The sequence below is a fragment of the Danio aesculapii genome, chromosome 12 (assembly GCF_903798145.1).
Source record: "Danio aesculapii chromosome 12, fDanAes4.1, whole genome shotgun sequence".
Classification (NCBI taxonomy): Eukaryota; Metazoa; Chordata; class Actinopteri; order Cypriniformes; family Danionidae; genus Danio; species Danio aesculapii.
In genome coordinates this window covers 11,175,424-11,190,423 of record NC_079446.1, presented here as the reverse complement: position 1 = coordinate 11,190,423, position 15,000 = coordinate 11,175,424, and the positions used below count along the sequence as shown (strand labels likewise).

Sequence of the window (15,000 nt, the reverse complement as noted above, 5' to 3'; positions counted from 1 at the left end):
GCAAACCAACACATATTGATTCAGCAAGTACATTTAAAAATATTAAAGAAGTTTAATATGTATTAATTACATTTTAAACCTTAGCATTTTGCAAGTGAGTGAATGTTCTGTGATTCTGAATGGCTGTATTTAAATTTCTGTCATGTTTCGTCTGGTGCAAACAGCCAGATTGCTTATCACTGCAATTCTCGTCACATAGCCTGTTGTTAGGACACGCGGTTACAATGTAACATGCTCACCTAATGTTTACGCTTGTAATAGTTATATTATTTGCTAATTAATAACCACCTCATGTGGAACTAAATCTGCATCTCATTTCAGAGGCTGCTACTGTCCACTGGAGGTTGCATTTCAGTCACGGACGCATACTTTGAGAGCCTTTCTGTATGAATGAATAAAATATGCGGTTTTCCATCAAGGCAACCCAGGGTGTTGAAATATGATTGGTTAACCTGCATTGGGTAGGTTAAAATTACCAAAATAAAGACGGCGTTCCGGCACGGAAAACACATTTTCAAAGCAGAATATCTGACTTCAGCATTGTTTTTCAGATAAACAAGACTGTTCACTCAGCATGTTTCTTAAATATCTGCAAACATAGAATGGTATGTTTATGTTTTAGAAGAGTCAAAAACGTACATAAAGCACCTTTAAGCACAAACCAAGAGAACATAAGCACATGCATGACTTACAATTCTATGAAAATATATTTGCCTCCATCCAAATAATCTTAACTAGGTTCAAACTAGCACACTGTAGAGTTGGGGCTAAATTTAGTTTGAAACGTCCATAATTAAAAAGTATAGTCTACTGGCACTCAGCTTATGCCCACATATTCATATCTCTACCTTCAGATGCCTTCTTAACTGATGTTCTCACTACTTGCATTATCTTCATTCTTGTTTGTGTGCAGCATTTGCATCTCTACATTTAGCAGAGGCTTTTATCCAAAGTAGGATTCATGTTTGTCTCTCTCTTTCTCTATGTGTGTGCTGAGCATGCACACAAGATGATTCCCTCACCATGGTAAAGGGCATAAACTGCAGGATGCTGCTGCGGCTGCCCTGCTCTGAACAGTCCACACACTCCTCAACAAAGCTCTGAACAAACTGTGTGTGAGGGCCCGCTGTCTTAGACCCCAACTGAGAGGAAATCAACAGGAAGAGATTTGCTAGAAAGGGGAAAAAAGACAAGAATTGTTTTTGACTACACTGCACAGTCTGGAAGAGTGTGAGATAAGATGATGGTTATGGTATTTACGGTGCAATATTGCAACCATGATATTCAATCAGCAAAAAAATCAGCACAAACCCAGCACTCTGTTGAGAGGATCTCTCATGTTGACGGTGTGGAGCTGAGAGGCAGACAGTGAACTGCTCATGGAACGGTCGCCTGCAGAACATAACATCAGTTACTTTGAGTGTGTCTGTTCTTATCGTCATAAAAAGTGGAGCCATTGTATAAATCACAAAACAGAAATGAGTACTAAGTTCCAATAGCCTTCAAAGCAGATTTCAATAAATCAAGTCCTGTTAACTTCCCTTTCTCAGTTCGCTTTATGAAACCAACTTTCATTTCTAGCTCTTCCTTTTTTTGTGAAAGTGACAGACTGGTCATAATAAAAGTGTTTGTTGTGAGGTAAACCTAAGCTTTAAGGTATTGAAGTTTTAGTTTTGGATTTCAGATTTGTAAAATATTTTGTCAAAAGACTTTAAAAAATGTTTGTCTGTATGATGTTTTATAGAGTTAAGGAAATTGGGCACATTTTACAATAAGGTTTCATTAGTTAATATATTTACTAACATGAACTAATTATGAACAATCCTTGAACAGCATTTATTAATTTCCTAATGTATTATCCAAATGCATGCTTGTTTACAATAATTAATAGTGAGATAGCATGAACTAACAATGAACAACTGCATTTTCATTAACTAATGTTAACTAACATGAACAAAAACTGTAATGAATGTATTGTTTATTGTTTAATTATGTTAGTAGATGCATTAACTAATACAACCTTATTGTAAAGTGTTACCAAGAAATTATAGTTCACCCATGAAGGAAAATTTACTTACTATTTACGCACCCTCAAGAAATTCCAAAACTTTATCATTTTTTTTATCTTGTTGAACACAAAAGATACTTTGGAAAAAAGCTAAAATCCCATAAACATTGACATCCATAGTTGGAAAAACATGCACTACAGTTGAAGTTAGAAATATTAGCCCCCCAGAATTATTAGCCCCCGTTTATTTTTTTCCCTAATTTCTGTTTAACGGAGAGATTTTTTCCACATTTCTGCACATAATAGTTTTAATATTTTTTTTCCAATAACTGATTTCTTTTATCTTTGCCATGATGACAGTAAATAATATTTGACTAGATATTTTTCAAGATACTTTTATACAGCTTAAAGTGACATTTAAAGGTTTATGTAGGTTAATTAGGCAGGTTAGGGTAATTAGGCAAGTTATTGTATAACAATGGTTTGTTCTGTCGACTAATCGAAAAAAATATAGCTTTAAGGGGCTAATAATTTTGACCTTAAAATGTTTTTAAAAAAATTAAAAACTGCTTTTCTAGCCAAAATAAACAAATAAGACTTTTTCCAGAAGAAAAAATATTATCAGACAAACTTTTGCCTAAATTTTATCTCTGCTCAACATAATTTGGGAAATATTTAAAAAAGAAAAGAAAAATCAAAGAGGAGCTAAAAATTTTGACTTCGACTGTATATAAACCAATGGGTACAGGTTTTCAGCTCTTTTCAACATATCTTCTTTGGTGTTTACCAGAAGAAAACAAGGTTTGAAACAAGTAAACGGTAAGTAAATGACAAAACTTTCCTTTTTCATTTAAAAATGATCCGTCAGGCAAATAATATAACTGTTTTTTTTTTTACTACTTTCAAAAAAACAGCAATTGAAATTTTTAAAGATCATACACATCCCCTCCACTTAGCTTATGAAATGATACCATCAGGGCATAGGTTTAAAATTCCTAGAGACTGAAGAAATGCTTATAAAAAAGTAGTTTGTTTATTATCATTTGCGGTTGTTGTCCTAAATCGGATCATTGTTTGATGTGAATTTGGTGTTTGTTGAGAATGATCTATAGTAAAATGTATAGGGCTGAGATTATGAAATTTCTGTGGTTGTCTTGTTGTGTGTTGCTATGTGTATTTTTTCCCCCATTCTAATTGTTGTATGGTTGTATTTATGTGTTAAATTCAGTGTTAAAGACAGTGTTAAAGTTTCCATTCAGTGACAAGCAGAACAGACAATAATGTTTAAACAAACAAACAAATGTTTTTTGCATTGTCTTTTGTAAATTAGGTTGTATATGTATATTTCAATCCTTGTGTCAAGGGTATACCAAGCTATACTGCCACAGGAAGCTCTAAACTGATGCAAGCCATGTTGCATATTTGTGGGGATTTTTCAGCAAAACTGACAACTTAAAATTAATGCAGCATATGCATTTTTTACAGCACACTAAAAGTGAAATTTCTTGATTGACTAATAGATACCAATAGAATATTAACCCCAAAAGGGAAGTTCAGGTTCAGTGCTGAGCTGTATTTCATTTCAATACAGTTGTTACAGTTGTTGTGCAGTTGAGGCAGGCAGGATATGACCTGGACTGGACAGCATAGAATTCTCGTCCTCATTGGAGCTCAGTAAACGCATCAGTTTAGATGGCTGTGTGTCATCCAAAGGAAACAAGCTGGTGTAGTCCTACAACCAATAAAAAGAACAGCGAGTGAGCTGAAGTTTTTTTTTATAAAGCATGAGGTATACACACATAATGCAAATGTTGATTTTGTGTGTGAGCCTATATCAATTTCTCAAAGAGCCCATATTATGGGTTTTTGAAAATGCTCTTCCATATAGTGTGTAACACAGCTCTAAGTAAAGTGAAATGTCCAGCTAAGGCTTAAATCTGTAAGTGTACAGTGTTTAAAACTGTTGATTCATCTATAAAAGAGTCGACTCATAGTACTTCAAACGAGTCGTCTTGATAACGAGTCATTAGGTGTTTCGTGATGACGCGGCTACGAAACACAAGTAGTTGCGCGCGCAAACACGGGAGATTTGAAACCTGCGGCCCCGCCCACTAACAGAAAAAAAGCAACAGACACACAGACACACACACACACACACACACACACACACAGACACCGGTCGAATGAAGTCACGCTGTGCAGATGGATATTATTGACAGTTCACCCAAAGATGAAAGCTCAGCAATATAGCCCAGCCTTGAGCAGATCGAGTGCTTCTGGAAACTACATGCTTACAAAGAAGACTTCATCAGTTTGTTAAAGGAAGGATCAGTAAAGACTGTCAGAACATGGATCAGTACATCATGAATCAGTTTTCTTCCCCCATTTCACAAGTGTAAGTACGTGCAATTATGTGTTTAGTTGTGTTTTGTTACTTGTAACCACGTGTACTGTATCAGGTTATCTCTTTTTTTCTCATATCGCGTATAAAGCCACATTGAAATCGCGACGCGTGCCGCCTTGTTTACGGATTGTCAGCTGTTTCAACACACATGCAACGGTCAAGTTTCAAAATAGTTCAGCTCAGGTTCGAGGTGAGGTGTCTAAATTGCACCCAGCAAGCTGAACTGGCGCTCTAGGCGTGTGTGTTGTGTTCTTTGGGGAGGAGGGTAATGTGTGTGTGGCACCGGAGCAAGCTGAACTGCTGCTCTAGGCAAAGGATGATCACGTCGCCCTTAACGCGATAGTGAAAACGAAAGGGACTCGTTAGTAAAGTGAGGACCGGGCCACGGTTCAAATTTTAGACGAGGAAGGGGGTGGATGGGGGGGGGGGGGGGGGGGGGGGGGTGTTCAAATCCACGATGAAGCGTGTATGCACTGTGACTACTTTTATAATGTTGATTAGCAGCTGGGCATTTCACTGTCTCGCGCTGAAGGTTTGGGAACAAATGAATCGCTGAACGATTCATATGGGAGTCGCTGGGATTATTAGGTAAAAATAAATGCAGATTATAAGACCATGAAAGTGTTTTTTGACCTTGCATGCATATTAGACTGTTGTCACAACCTAAATATGACCCTATTTCATGTATAATATGGGCTCTTTAAATCATTGTTTTCTGTGATTTCTGAATATTAAAAAAGGATGAAGATAATAATAATTAGCTAATGTTGATTTTATGCAATCTTCCACAATAGTAATTCCGCCACAAAATAAATAGCAAAAACATGAAATTAAAAGTTATCTAACTAAATTATTTCTAATATATTTAATGTATTATTTCTGTCATGCACATTTCTGTCAATGCCAGTGTAAAACAGCAAATCAGATGTGTCACCTGCTTGCAATATCCTTTCAATGAAATGTCAATGACATCAAAGAAAATGCAAGCAGTTAATAGTATTTGAGATTCTAATGACAGACACTGGACACAAGTAAAATAAAGAAAGCAAAAGTGATTTTTATCTATATGGTGATTGTGTTAAATTATGGAAATATACATCTGGCTAAACAGCCTATATACACTTTGCTTTCAAGACCAGTTTACTTTTACTAAGTTAGTGTGGTAAATGAAGATATGAATGAGGTTCAAAGATGTATGACATGCTTGCTAATATTCAGCAAAAAAGAGACTAATTGTGTTTTCTTTCTAAGCTCATTGCACTTAAACTCTCAAAGTTCTGTTAACACCGTCTGTGTGAAAAACAGCATAACTGACCTCTATATCCTCACGATGTCTCTTTCGTTGTCGTGCTGATGCTTGACCCTTATGATGAGACGAGTAAGAACTGAGAGCACACCACACTGACAACCTACACAAATAAACAGAGACATTTTATCAAAGAACTACCTAAATATATAGCTAAATAAAGCTAACTAAATATATATATCCAGCATATGACCTTCCAGCTGCAACCCATCACTGGGAAACATCCATACACACTCATTCACTACGGACAATTTAGCTTACCCAATTCACCTATACCACATGTCTTTGGAACGTGGGGGAAACCGGAGCACCCGGAGGAAACTCGCACGATCATGGGGAGAACATGCAAACTCCACACAGAAATGCCAACTGACCTAGCCAAGGCTTGAACCAGCGACCTTCTTGCTGTGAGGCGATCGTGCTACCCATTGCGCCACCGTGACACCTTGACATTAACAATCGCAGACAATTTTTTGGGGGGGTGGGGGTTGGGGGGGGTTCACCTTTAATGGATAGGAAAGTGTAGAGTATTGACAGGGAGGCATGGGGAGCAGAGAGAGGGGAAGGATCGACATAGGACCGCAAGGTGGGAATCGAACTCAGGTCACCGTGAGCACCGGAGTGTATGTTTCGATGCACCAACCACTACACCAATGGCGCTGACGAAAGCAGACATTTAAAATGGCATCAAAGCAGTTCATTCAGACAAAGCCTGTCGACAAGGGTGTTTGACTACATCTAAATCTTGAGAAGAGAAACTAAGGGAAAAGCGTGATATTCATCAGAACGGATGTCTGTTTTAAATCTCAGACTGGAAAAAAAAGGAAGCAAATGGATGCAAGCAAATCAAAAGAGGAAGTGGAGTAAAGAACGGAGGTCCATTCATAAATAAATACTCTTTAACTACATGAATCAATCCTTTCTAAGAAGTAATCAATCATAAAATAACCATCAAAGTCCGTAAAGCCACTGGGTCAGAGTACAACTTCTCATTCTTTATTAACACAAGTACACAATGACGTGCGTTTTTCCAATTGGTTTAAATAATAAGATGAACAGTAACAGGTTATTAATGTCAGCATTACTGAAAATTTGTAGAAATGGGGCACTAATGATCTAATCAGGCACAAAATAGGTCATGCTTCAATTCCTGGCACAAAGTAAACACAAAGTAGAATTCCATGATGTCACTGCAATGGTACTCACCATTTTTTGAGTCCAAGTAAAACATCATTTTTGAAAGTTCCACTTTATATAAGGCAAGTTGTGTCCTCTTACAACATGGGTGCTTAATGCTTCACTTTTGTTAATTCTTCCATTTGATATTAAACATTCTAATTTAATCATTTGATAATTAATGACTGGTCAAAAATAAATGAATATCGTAAAAAAATCAGATACAAATACTAAAACCATAAATATTAACAATAATCTACATAAAAGTATAGTAAAAATGATATTCAGTAAGAATGATCCGTTTTGCTTCACTACATGTATATATCTTGTGAGCAGTGCATTTATTAGGAATTCTTTTAATGCAAATTGCTAATAATAGTTGAAAAAAAAGGTTTGGATGTCATACTTTGCAAGGGCTCTGCCGGGTGGGTCTGCCAGGCTGTGCCAGTGTGCAGGGTCAGTGAGGAGACGTGGCAGAATATGACCCAGCAGGGTGAGGGTGATTTGCTGTGTGTCCAGGCAGAAAATACTATAAAGCAACTCCACCACACGAGACGCCCACTCTTTACGTGTCTCCTTTAGGAGTTCCTATAAGACAAGCACAGAAAATTTGATTAATTTTCCATAATCCTCAAAAGGATAGTTTACCCAAAATAAAATTTGCTCACTATTTACCCACTCTCAAGTGGTTCCAAAACTTTATGAGTTTTTTTGAACACTAAAAAATATTTTCAAGGAAGCTGAACACCTGTGGAATCCATAGTAGGAAAAACAAATACTATGGTTTTAAATGGTAACAGGATTTCAGCTTTCTTCAAATGATTTGCTAATGTAATGAACATCCAAAAGAAAGTCAAACAAGTTTGGAACAAGTAAAGGGAGGGTAAATGATGACAGAAATTTTATTTGGTGAATTATCCTATGAATTCGCTTAAATATACCTCAAGCAAAATCAGTAAATTGCTGACAATTTACACACACAAAAAAACATTATATATTTATATTTTTATAACATTATATATTAATAATGCTTATACTAAGACCAAAATTAAGTTACTTTGGGGTGCGTTTAGGATTTTGAAATGCCTTGCAAATGCAAAGTATCAGCTTTGGTTCACTCTGGCTGATAAATACATTAAAACTACCACTGGTCCATGGAAATAATTTTCCTCAGTTCAACACTGGATATCTTGTTTACACAAAGATTTAAAGCTGTAATTCGAATTTCAGCCTTGGTCTGGAAAGGAATCTTATATGATAACTTCACTGACATTGATTGCAATTTAATTTTAGTCTTTTATTGTCATAAAAGTCAGTAGTACTCTAGTAGAAGTACTTTAATGAGTGCCCTAAATACATGGTTTAAAGAGACAGATTGTAAAACTGTTTGATTTTAAGCAATCTAAGTGTTATGTAAATTAAATAAAGATGATGTGGTGTCACATGCCTGGATATTTAAGTTGCAGAGCTTGTGAAAACATATTTAGAGCACTATACTCTCATGCTTTCTTAACTGATGTATTCTCACCACTGCTATTCACATATTCATCTAGACATCTGCGTTGTGTAATAGTATTTAGAACTTGCTATAACACTTAAAATAGAACAAAAGATAAAAACTGCCGTCAATTACTGGAAATTTCATTAGTAAAAACATGCATATATATTTACCTTTACCAGGTTGTTAGTAAACCAGAACACCCCTCCCATATGTAGCAGGTTCTCAAAGAGATGAAATGCATGCGAGTCAACCCAGCCCTTCTCCAGAACGTTCCTGAACTGAGACTGCAGAGCCTGTCGGATGGGCAGGCGAGCTGGGAGAAGGTTCCGGTAGGGAATAGGCTCCTGACCCTCGACTGCTGGTCGCAGAGACAGTCCTGTCTGTTGAAACACATCAGCACACATGTGCTCCAAGATAGAGCTCATGATCACCACACTGAATAGGACGAGAAAGAGAGAGACAGTGTGTGTCAAAGATACAAGTTTTGTGACCACTTGGGATGAGATGTCAGCTCGACCCTTACATCTAACCTCAGTATGAAGCATTATTTCTACTGACTGAACAAATTTATGATATGCAGAAAAACAATCTAATGAAAAGGGTGTGGCTGACAACTACGATTTTGATTATAATCTGTGTATTTTGACATCCAAGTAAGAACATGTTGTTTTGATGCACTTTCTTACAATGCATCCCATAGCAATCGAGTATTAGTAAAGCAGGCAGAGAGTTAATGGTCTTTTGTGGCTATCTGAAAGCATTCCACCACCTGAGTATTTACAGTATGAAATCAATCCGAGGCAGACTATTTCTCGAATAGGTTTTGTATAAAGCATTGTCCACTATAGATTAGATTTACAAAAAGTAATACAGGATGTGAACAGTGCCTAAAAGACCATGACTGGCTAATTTATCGTTCAATTATGGTTAGAACTAATCTATGCAGGACAGCGGCTTATGTTAACAAACAGTAATATTGAGAAATGTTACAACTTAAAATGACTTTTTTTATTTCAATACAATTGAAATGATATGGCAAAGCTGATTACTATGAAGACATTATCTACAGTCTTTTGTATCACTTGATCCTTCAGAGATTTGAATTAAATTGCATGTATTCATTTAGAAGAAGTTTTTATTCCAACTAAGCGACTTATAATGAGGGCAATAGAGGCAAGTCACATCAACAGAAGAGCAATAATATATAGGTGCTGTGGTAAGACTCAGTAAGTTTTACATGGTGTATGCATGTTTTTAAATAAAGTAAAAAAAAAAAAAAATAGACTAAATTAAAATAAGTGTTTAAGTATTGTAAGCTAATCTGCTAATATGTATGTAAATAAATCTGGTGCTCAAGAAGCATTTTTAAAAAATAATTTTTAGGGGTTTTTCACCTTTAATTTGGATAGGATAGTGGAGATTATAGACAGGAAAGTATTGGGAGCAGAGAGAGGAATTGGGGAATTGAGGAGCTGGGAATTGAACTCGGGTCGCCGTAAGCATCATGGTGCTATATGTCAACGCACTTAACCACTAGGCTATTGGCGCCGACAAGAAGCATTTTTAAAAACAGCTGTGCTACTTAAAATATTTGTGAAAACTATGTACAGCAAAAATAAATCTACAATTTTTATTATTTTTAAAAAATTCTCAAAAGTAATAATATTTATATCTAAAATAAACGTCAAAGATTAAGCTTTGCCTTCACAGGAATACATTGTATTTTACAATGAAATATAAATAGTTATTTCAAATTATTTTATTTAGTAAGCACAGGAGACTTCATTCAACACAAAATAAAAAACATATAAACAGGGTTTCTGCAGGTTTCACCGAGTTAAATTTAAGATGTTTTAAGACTTTTTTAGATCATTATGAATAAAATTTTAGACCAAAAAAGGCAACAGGCTAAGGAATTTTTCAAATGGCCCAGATGGAAAAGATTTTTATATGCCCTATCAATATATATATATATATATATATATATATATATATATATATATATATATATATATATATATATATACATACATATATATATACATACATACATATATACATACATACATATATATATACATACATACATATATACATACATACATATATACATACATACATATATACATACATACATATATACATATATATATATATATATATATATATATATATATATATATATATATATATATATATATATATATATTTATATATATATATATATATATACATATATATATATATATACATATATATATATATATACATATATATATATATACATACATATATATATATATATATATATATATATATATATATATATATATATATATATATATATATATTTAATAATACATTAATAATGATTTTATGTCTTAGCAAAAAAAAAATTAATATTGTGTAAAAAACAAGCAAGCTCTACTTGTATACACTTTTTTTTACAAGATTAAAATAAAAAAAGAACAAATGTTTTAAAAACGATAATAAACTAAATCTATGCACAACAATCTGTCCAGGTCAGTGTCCTCAGTCGTAAATACATGAGGAACTTTTAAACTAATGTTACTGTAAGGAAAATAATTAAACCATTATGATAGAGTTAAAAATTACCTTTTTATTAAAATAAAGTTTAAAGTTTTGATAAGATGATTGTTGGTGATTGTATGGGTTTTGTCCAGATTTGATAGCAATACGTGAGCAAGGGAAAATTAACCTGTTAAAAAAGATTTAGGACCTACAACACAATATTCAGTCAATTTAAGACTTTTTATGGCCTAAAATTTGGATTTTGAGATTTAAGACATTTTAAGACCTTAAGACCCTGCAGAAACCCTGTATATATTACATTTTAAATGTTTTTAACCACTTATGTCTTGGCACTCTCTAGATATTAGCATCAAAAATAATTAAAAAAATTAAAATCTGTTTGTTGGTATTCACAATTTAAGACTTTGAATAGGAGTACTTTAACGTGATTCTGTAGTCTGGTGTGTGAAGAGATCCTTACCGCTCATGGTAAAACTGCAATGTGTTTTCCCCTGACATAGGAGTCATGAGCTGACGAATCATAGTCTGAGGTTTTTCTCTCTCATCTAATCCCAGCATCCGAACGTGAGCCACCAGCCATGCCACTGCACAGATGGCCATACTGCACACCTTTCCTTTTATATTATCTGTGATCTTCTACACTCACAGAAAAACACATCTTCAGTTACAGTCATAAAGAAGAAACTACTGTATGACATTTGTACTACTTGTCCCCAAACTGTCAAATGATGGGAATTTTGAAGACTTCTTAAATGTCCTCACCTGAACAGCCTCCACTGACAAAACTCCATTTTCCCAGGCATTCAAGACCTCAAGTATAGCTGCTGGAGTACTAAGACATATTTCGTGCCATTTCATCTGACTGGGAAGAAGAAAACACATGTTTGACTTATCTCACAGGCAAGATAAAACAAACCATTTTGTGGCCAATAATTACTTACTTGTATACTTCCCATACATACACAAAACTTGTATCGAAAATATTTCATTTGTTAAGGCTCAACACTGTCCTCTCGCAAATCTGAACACACACATTTTTCATCAAATGTACATGCAGCAGATATGCAATTTTGGATCCGGGTTCTTGGCCTGCTAATTCACATTTGATAGTACCTTCTAAAACTACACATATGACTGTTAGGCTAATAGTTTTACAAGATTCGTTTTAACACAACAGACCCCAAAAAAATTATCCCTAAATTTATTATTTTATTTATTTAATTTTAATAAGACACTTTACTCACACATTTTTAACTCAAAGATATTTCTGGATCATAAAACCAACATATTTAAAAACAGTACCTGAGCAACAGTCAGCTCTCAAAAAGTGATCAGCAGTTCCATATTAGCAGAATGTTATATAGTGAGATAGGTCTCCAAACGTGGATCTATCATTCAAAACAAGTCAGCCACATATGATGTTACACTTAAACGATTAACATATTTTCTCTGGTGTAGTGTCTAAAATACAAGGATCATACACATTTTAACTACTAAAACTCTATGACTTTCAAGTACATTTTCATGACCTAATGTTTCATGCAATGACTACATACAGTTGAAGTCAGAATTATTAGCCCCCTTTGAATTTTTTTTCTTTTTTTAAATATTTTCCAAATGATGTTTAACAGAGCAAGGAAATTTTCACAGTATGTCTGATCATATTTTTTCTTTTATAGAAAGTCTTCTTTGTTTTATTTCGGCTAAAATAGAAGCAGTTTTTAACTTTTAAAAAATCATTTTAAGGTCAAAATGATTAGCCCCTTTAAGCTATATTTTTTTCGATAGTCTACAGAACAAACCAGCGCTTTACAATAACTTGCCTAATTACCCTAACCTGCCTAGTTAACCTAATTAACCTAGTTAAGCCTTTAAATGTCACTTTAAGCTGTATAGAAGGGTCTCGGAATACATCTAGTAAAATATTATTTACTGTCATCATGGCAAAAATAACATAAATCAGTTATTAGAAATGAGTTATTAAAACTATTATGTTTAAAAATGTGTTGAAGATATCTTCTCTCTGTTAAACAGAAATCTGGGAAAAAAATAAACAGGGGGGCTAATAATACAGGGGGGCTGATAATTCTGACTTCAACTGTATGCGTGGTAAAAACAATACATGTTCAAATGTATTTCAGCATATCATAAAACACGCAAAAATCAATTTAGTTTCAATTTATATTAATTCATTCATTCATTTTCTTTTTGGCTTAGTCCCATGATTATTAATCTGGGGTCGCCACAGCGGAATGAACCACCAACTTATCCAGCATATGTTTTACGCAGCGGATGCCCTTCCAGCTGCAACCGATCACTGGGAAACATCCATACGCACTTATTCACACACATACACTACGGACAATTTTAGCTTATACAATTCACCTAAAGCGTATGTCTTTGGACTTGGGGAAACTGGAGCACCCGGAGGAAACCCATGCGAACATTGGGAGAACATGCAAACTCCACACAGAAATGCCAACTAACCAAGCTGAGGCTCGAACCAGCGACCTTCTTGTTGTGTGGTGATTGTGCTTCCCACTGCACCACCATGACGCCCAATTTATATTTATATCTATGTGAAATTAATTTAGATAATGCTTACACCGCACTGATAATGTGACAGCATGTGATTGGCCAAGGACAGAAAAGAAGTAAAGACAATATTCAAGTATACAGATATCTGTTTTCCATGACTTTTCCAAAAATGTTTGGACTTTTCTGATTTTCCAAAACTTTTCCAGGCCTTGAAAATGCTATGTGAGAATTCCATGACTTTTCCAGGTTTCCCATGACCGTACAAACCCTGAATATAGCCGTTTCTGAATGTAAAATGTACGGAAATATTCAAAAGAGCACAATAAATTAATTTGCTATGAATTTGTTAAATACACTGTATGAACCCTCAATGAATGGTCGAAAATGTGTTCTGGCAAAACCATTGCCACAGTTATTGTTTCTATCACTGTATTTACAAGTTCAGAGGAAGCCGCTTGCATTTAATTTAATGAGCTGTAAGCTGTTGACTAAAATGGTACCAATCTGACAGTCTAAGCACTCAAAAAAAAGGGATTTAGAGAGAGTGGATCCTTGAACATGAACAGACAATGTGGCAAAGTATGCTATGTGAGTGCATTTGTTTTGTTTACTTTGATGGATAAACACATTGTTAAAGAGCTTCAAAACTAACATGTTAAATAGAGTAATAATGGCACTTTAAAGAGATGCACCACTTACACAAGCTTCATCTCAGATGAAGAATTAAGCAGGGCCACCAGACTCTCCACCTTCCCAGACTCGGGTCTAAAGCAAGGGTGGTCTGGATTCAGGGTCTTCCCTTCCTCTGGCATGCACGTCTGAAGCCATGTCTCAAAGAAAGGGGTCTCGCTTGATGGGCTGGGATCCGAAAGAATCACCTGGACAGACAGGAAGTAGGATATGATCAGAGCATTTTGACTCAGTTGTGACTCTGAGTGTCTTGTGATAAGAATTATATAAGAACATTACATAACGTTATCAGGTTGCAAGTATGTATGTGTGAATGCTGACCTCTGATCCATATGTCTGTACGACATGACACAGCATGAGGAAGGAAATGTCGAACAGCAGAGCTCGTACTGATGCAGACTTTGCTAGAAAGTAGATTGTGAAAAGTGAACTTGTGCTCAGATTTGGCTGGGTAACGTAATGCTTAAAAATGTCCAAATATATACCCTTCATCTTCCATTATAAATGTACAAAACTACGTGAAGAAAACAATTAGAAGAGGGCAAAATTTCACAGTAAATAAACCTAATAGCCTGAAAAGAAACTTACATCCTTCTCCACTAATGTGTTTTGGAAACTCATTCAGCCTGTAAAAGAACAAATATACATCAAACTCCTTGACACTCTGTATTTTTGGCTTAACAGATAAAACCAGTGTTCCTCAAATATCTTCCTGGAGGACCACCAACACTGCATGTTTCATATGTCTCCTTTATCTGTCACACCCATTACAGGTCTTTCAGTTTCTGCTAATGAGCTGATGATACTCCAGGAATGTGTTTGCG

The 15,000-nt window shown here is 35.0% G+C and overlaps 1 protein-coding gene across 2 annotated transcripts in view; it reads right to left on the bottom strand.

Annotated features, from left to right (window-relative positions):
- The window catches only part of med24 (mediator complex subunit 24), a 26,868-nt gene that overhangs the window by 987 nt on the left and 10,881 nt on the right, over positions 1 to 15,000 (bottom strand). For both annotated transcript variants that reach the window (XM_056469715.1, XM_056469716.1), the window contains exons 15-25: positions 14,765 to 14,802; positions 14,498 to 14,580; positions 14,186 to 14,364; positions 11,711 to 11,810; positions 11,409 to 11,584; positions 8,566 to 8,830; positions 7,301 to 7,482; positions 5,728 to 5,821; positions 3,641 to 3,740; positions 1,312 to 1,392; positions 1,023 to 1,171 (exon numbers count right to left, since the gene is read on the bottom strand). In XM_056469715.1, coding sequence (XP_056325690.1) covers positions 1,023 to 1,171; positions 1,312 to 1,392; positions 3,641 to 3,740; positions 5,728 to 5,821; positions 7,301 to 7,482; positions 8,566 to 8,830; positions 11,409 to 11,584; positions 11,711 to 11,810; positions 14,186 to 14,364; positions 14,498 to 14,580; positions 14,765 to 14,802 — 1,447 coding nt within the window. The remainder of the gene's footprint in view (positions 1 to 1,022; positions 1,172 to 1,311; positions 1,393 to 3,640; positions 3,741 to 5,727; positions 5,822 to 7,300; positions 7,483 to 8,565; positions 8,831 to 11,408; positions 11,585 to 11,710; positions 11,811 to 14,185; positions 14,365 to 14,497; positions 14,581 to 14,764; positions 14,803 to 15,000) is intronic.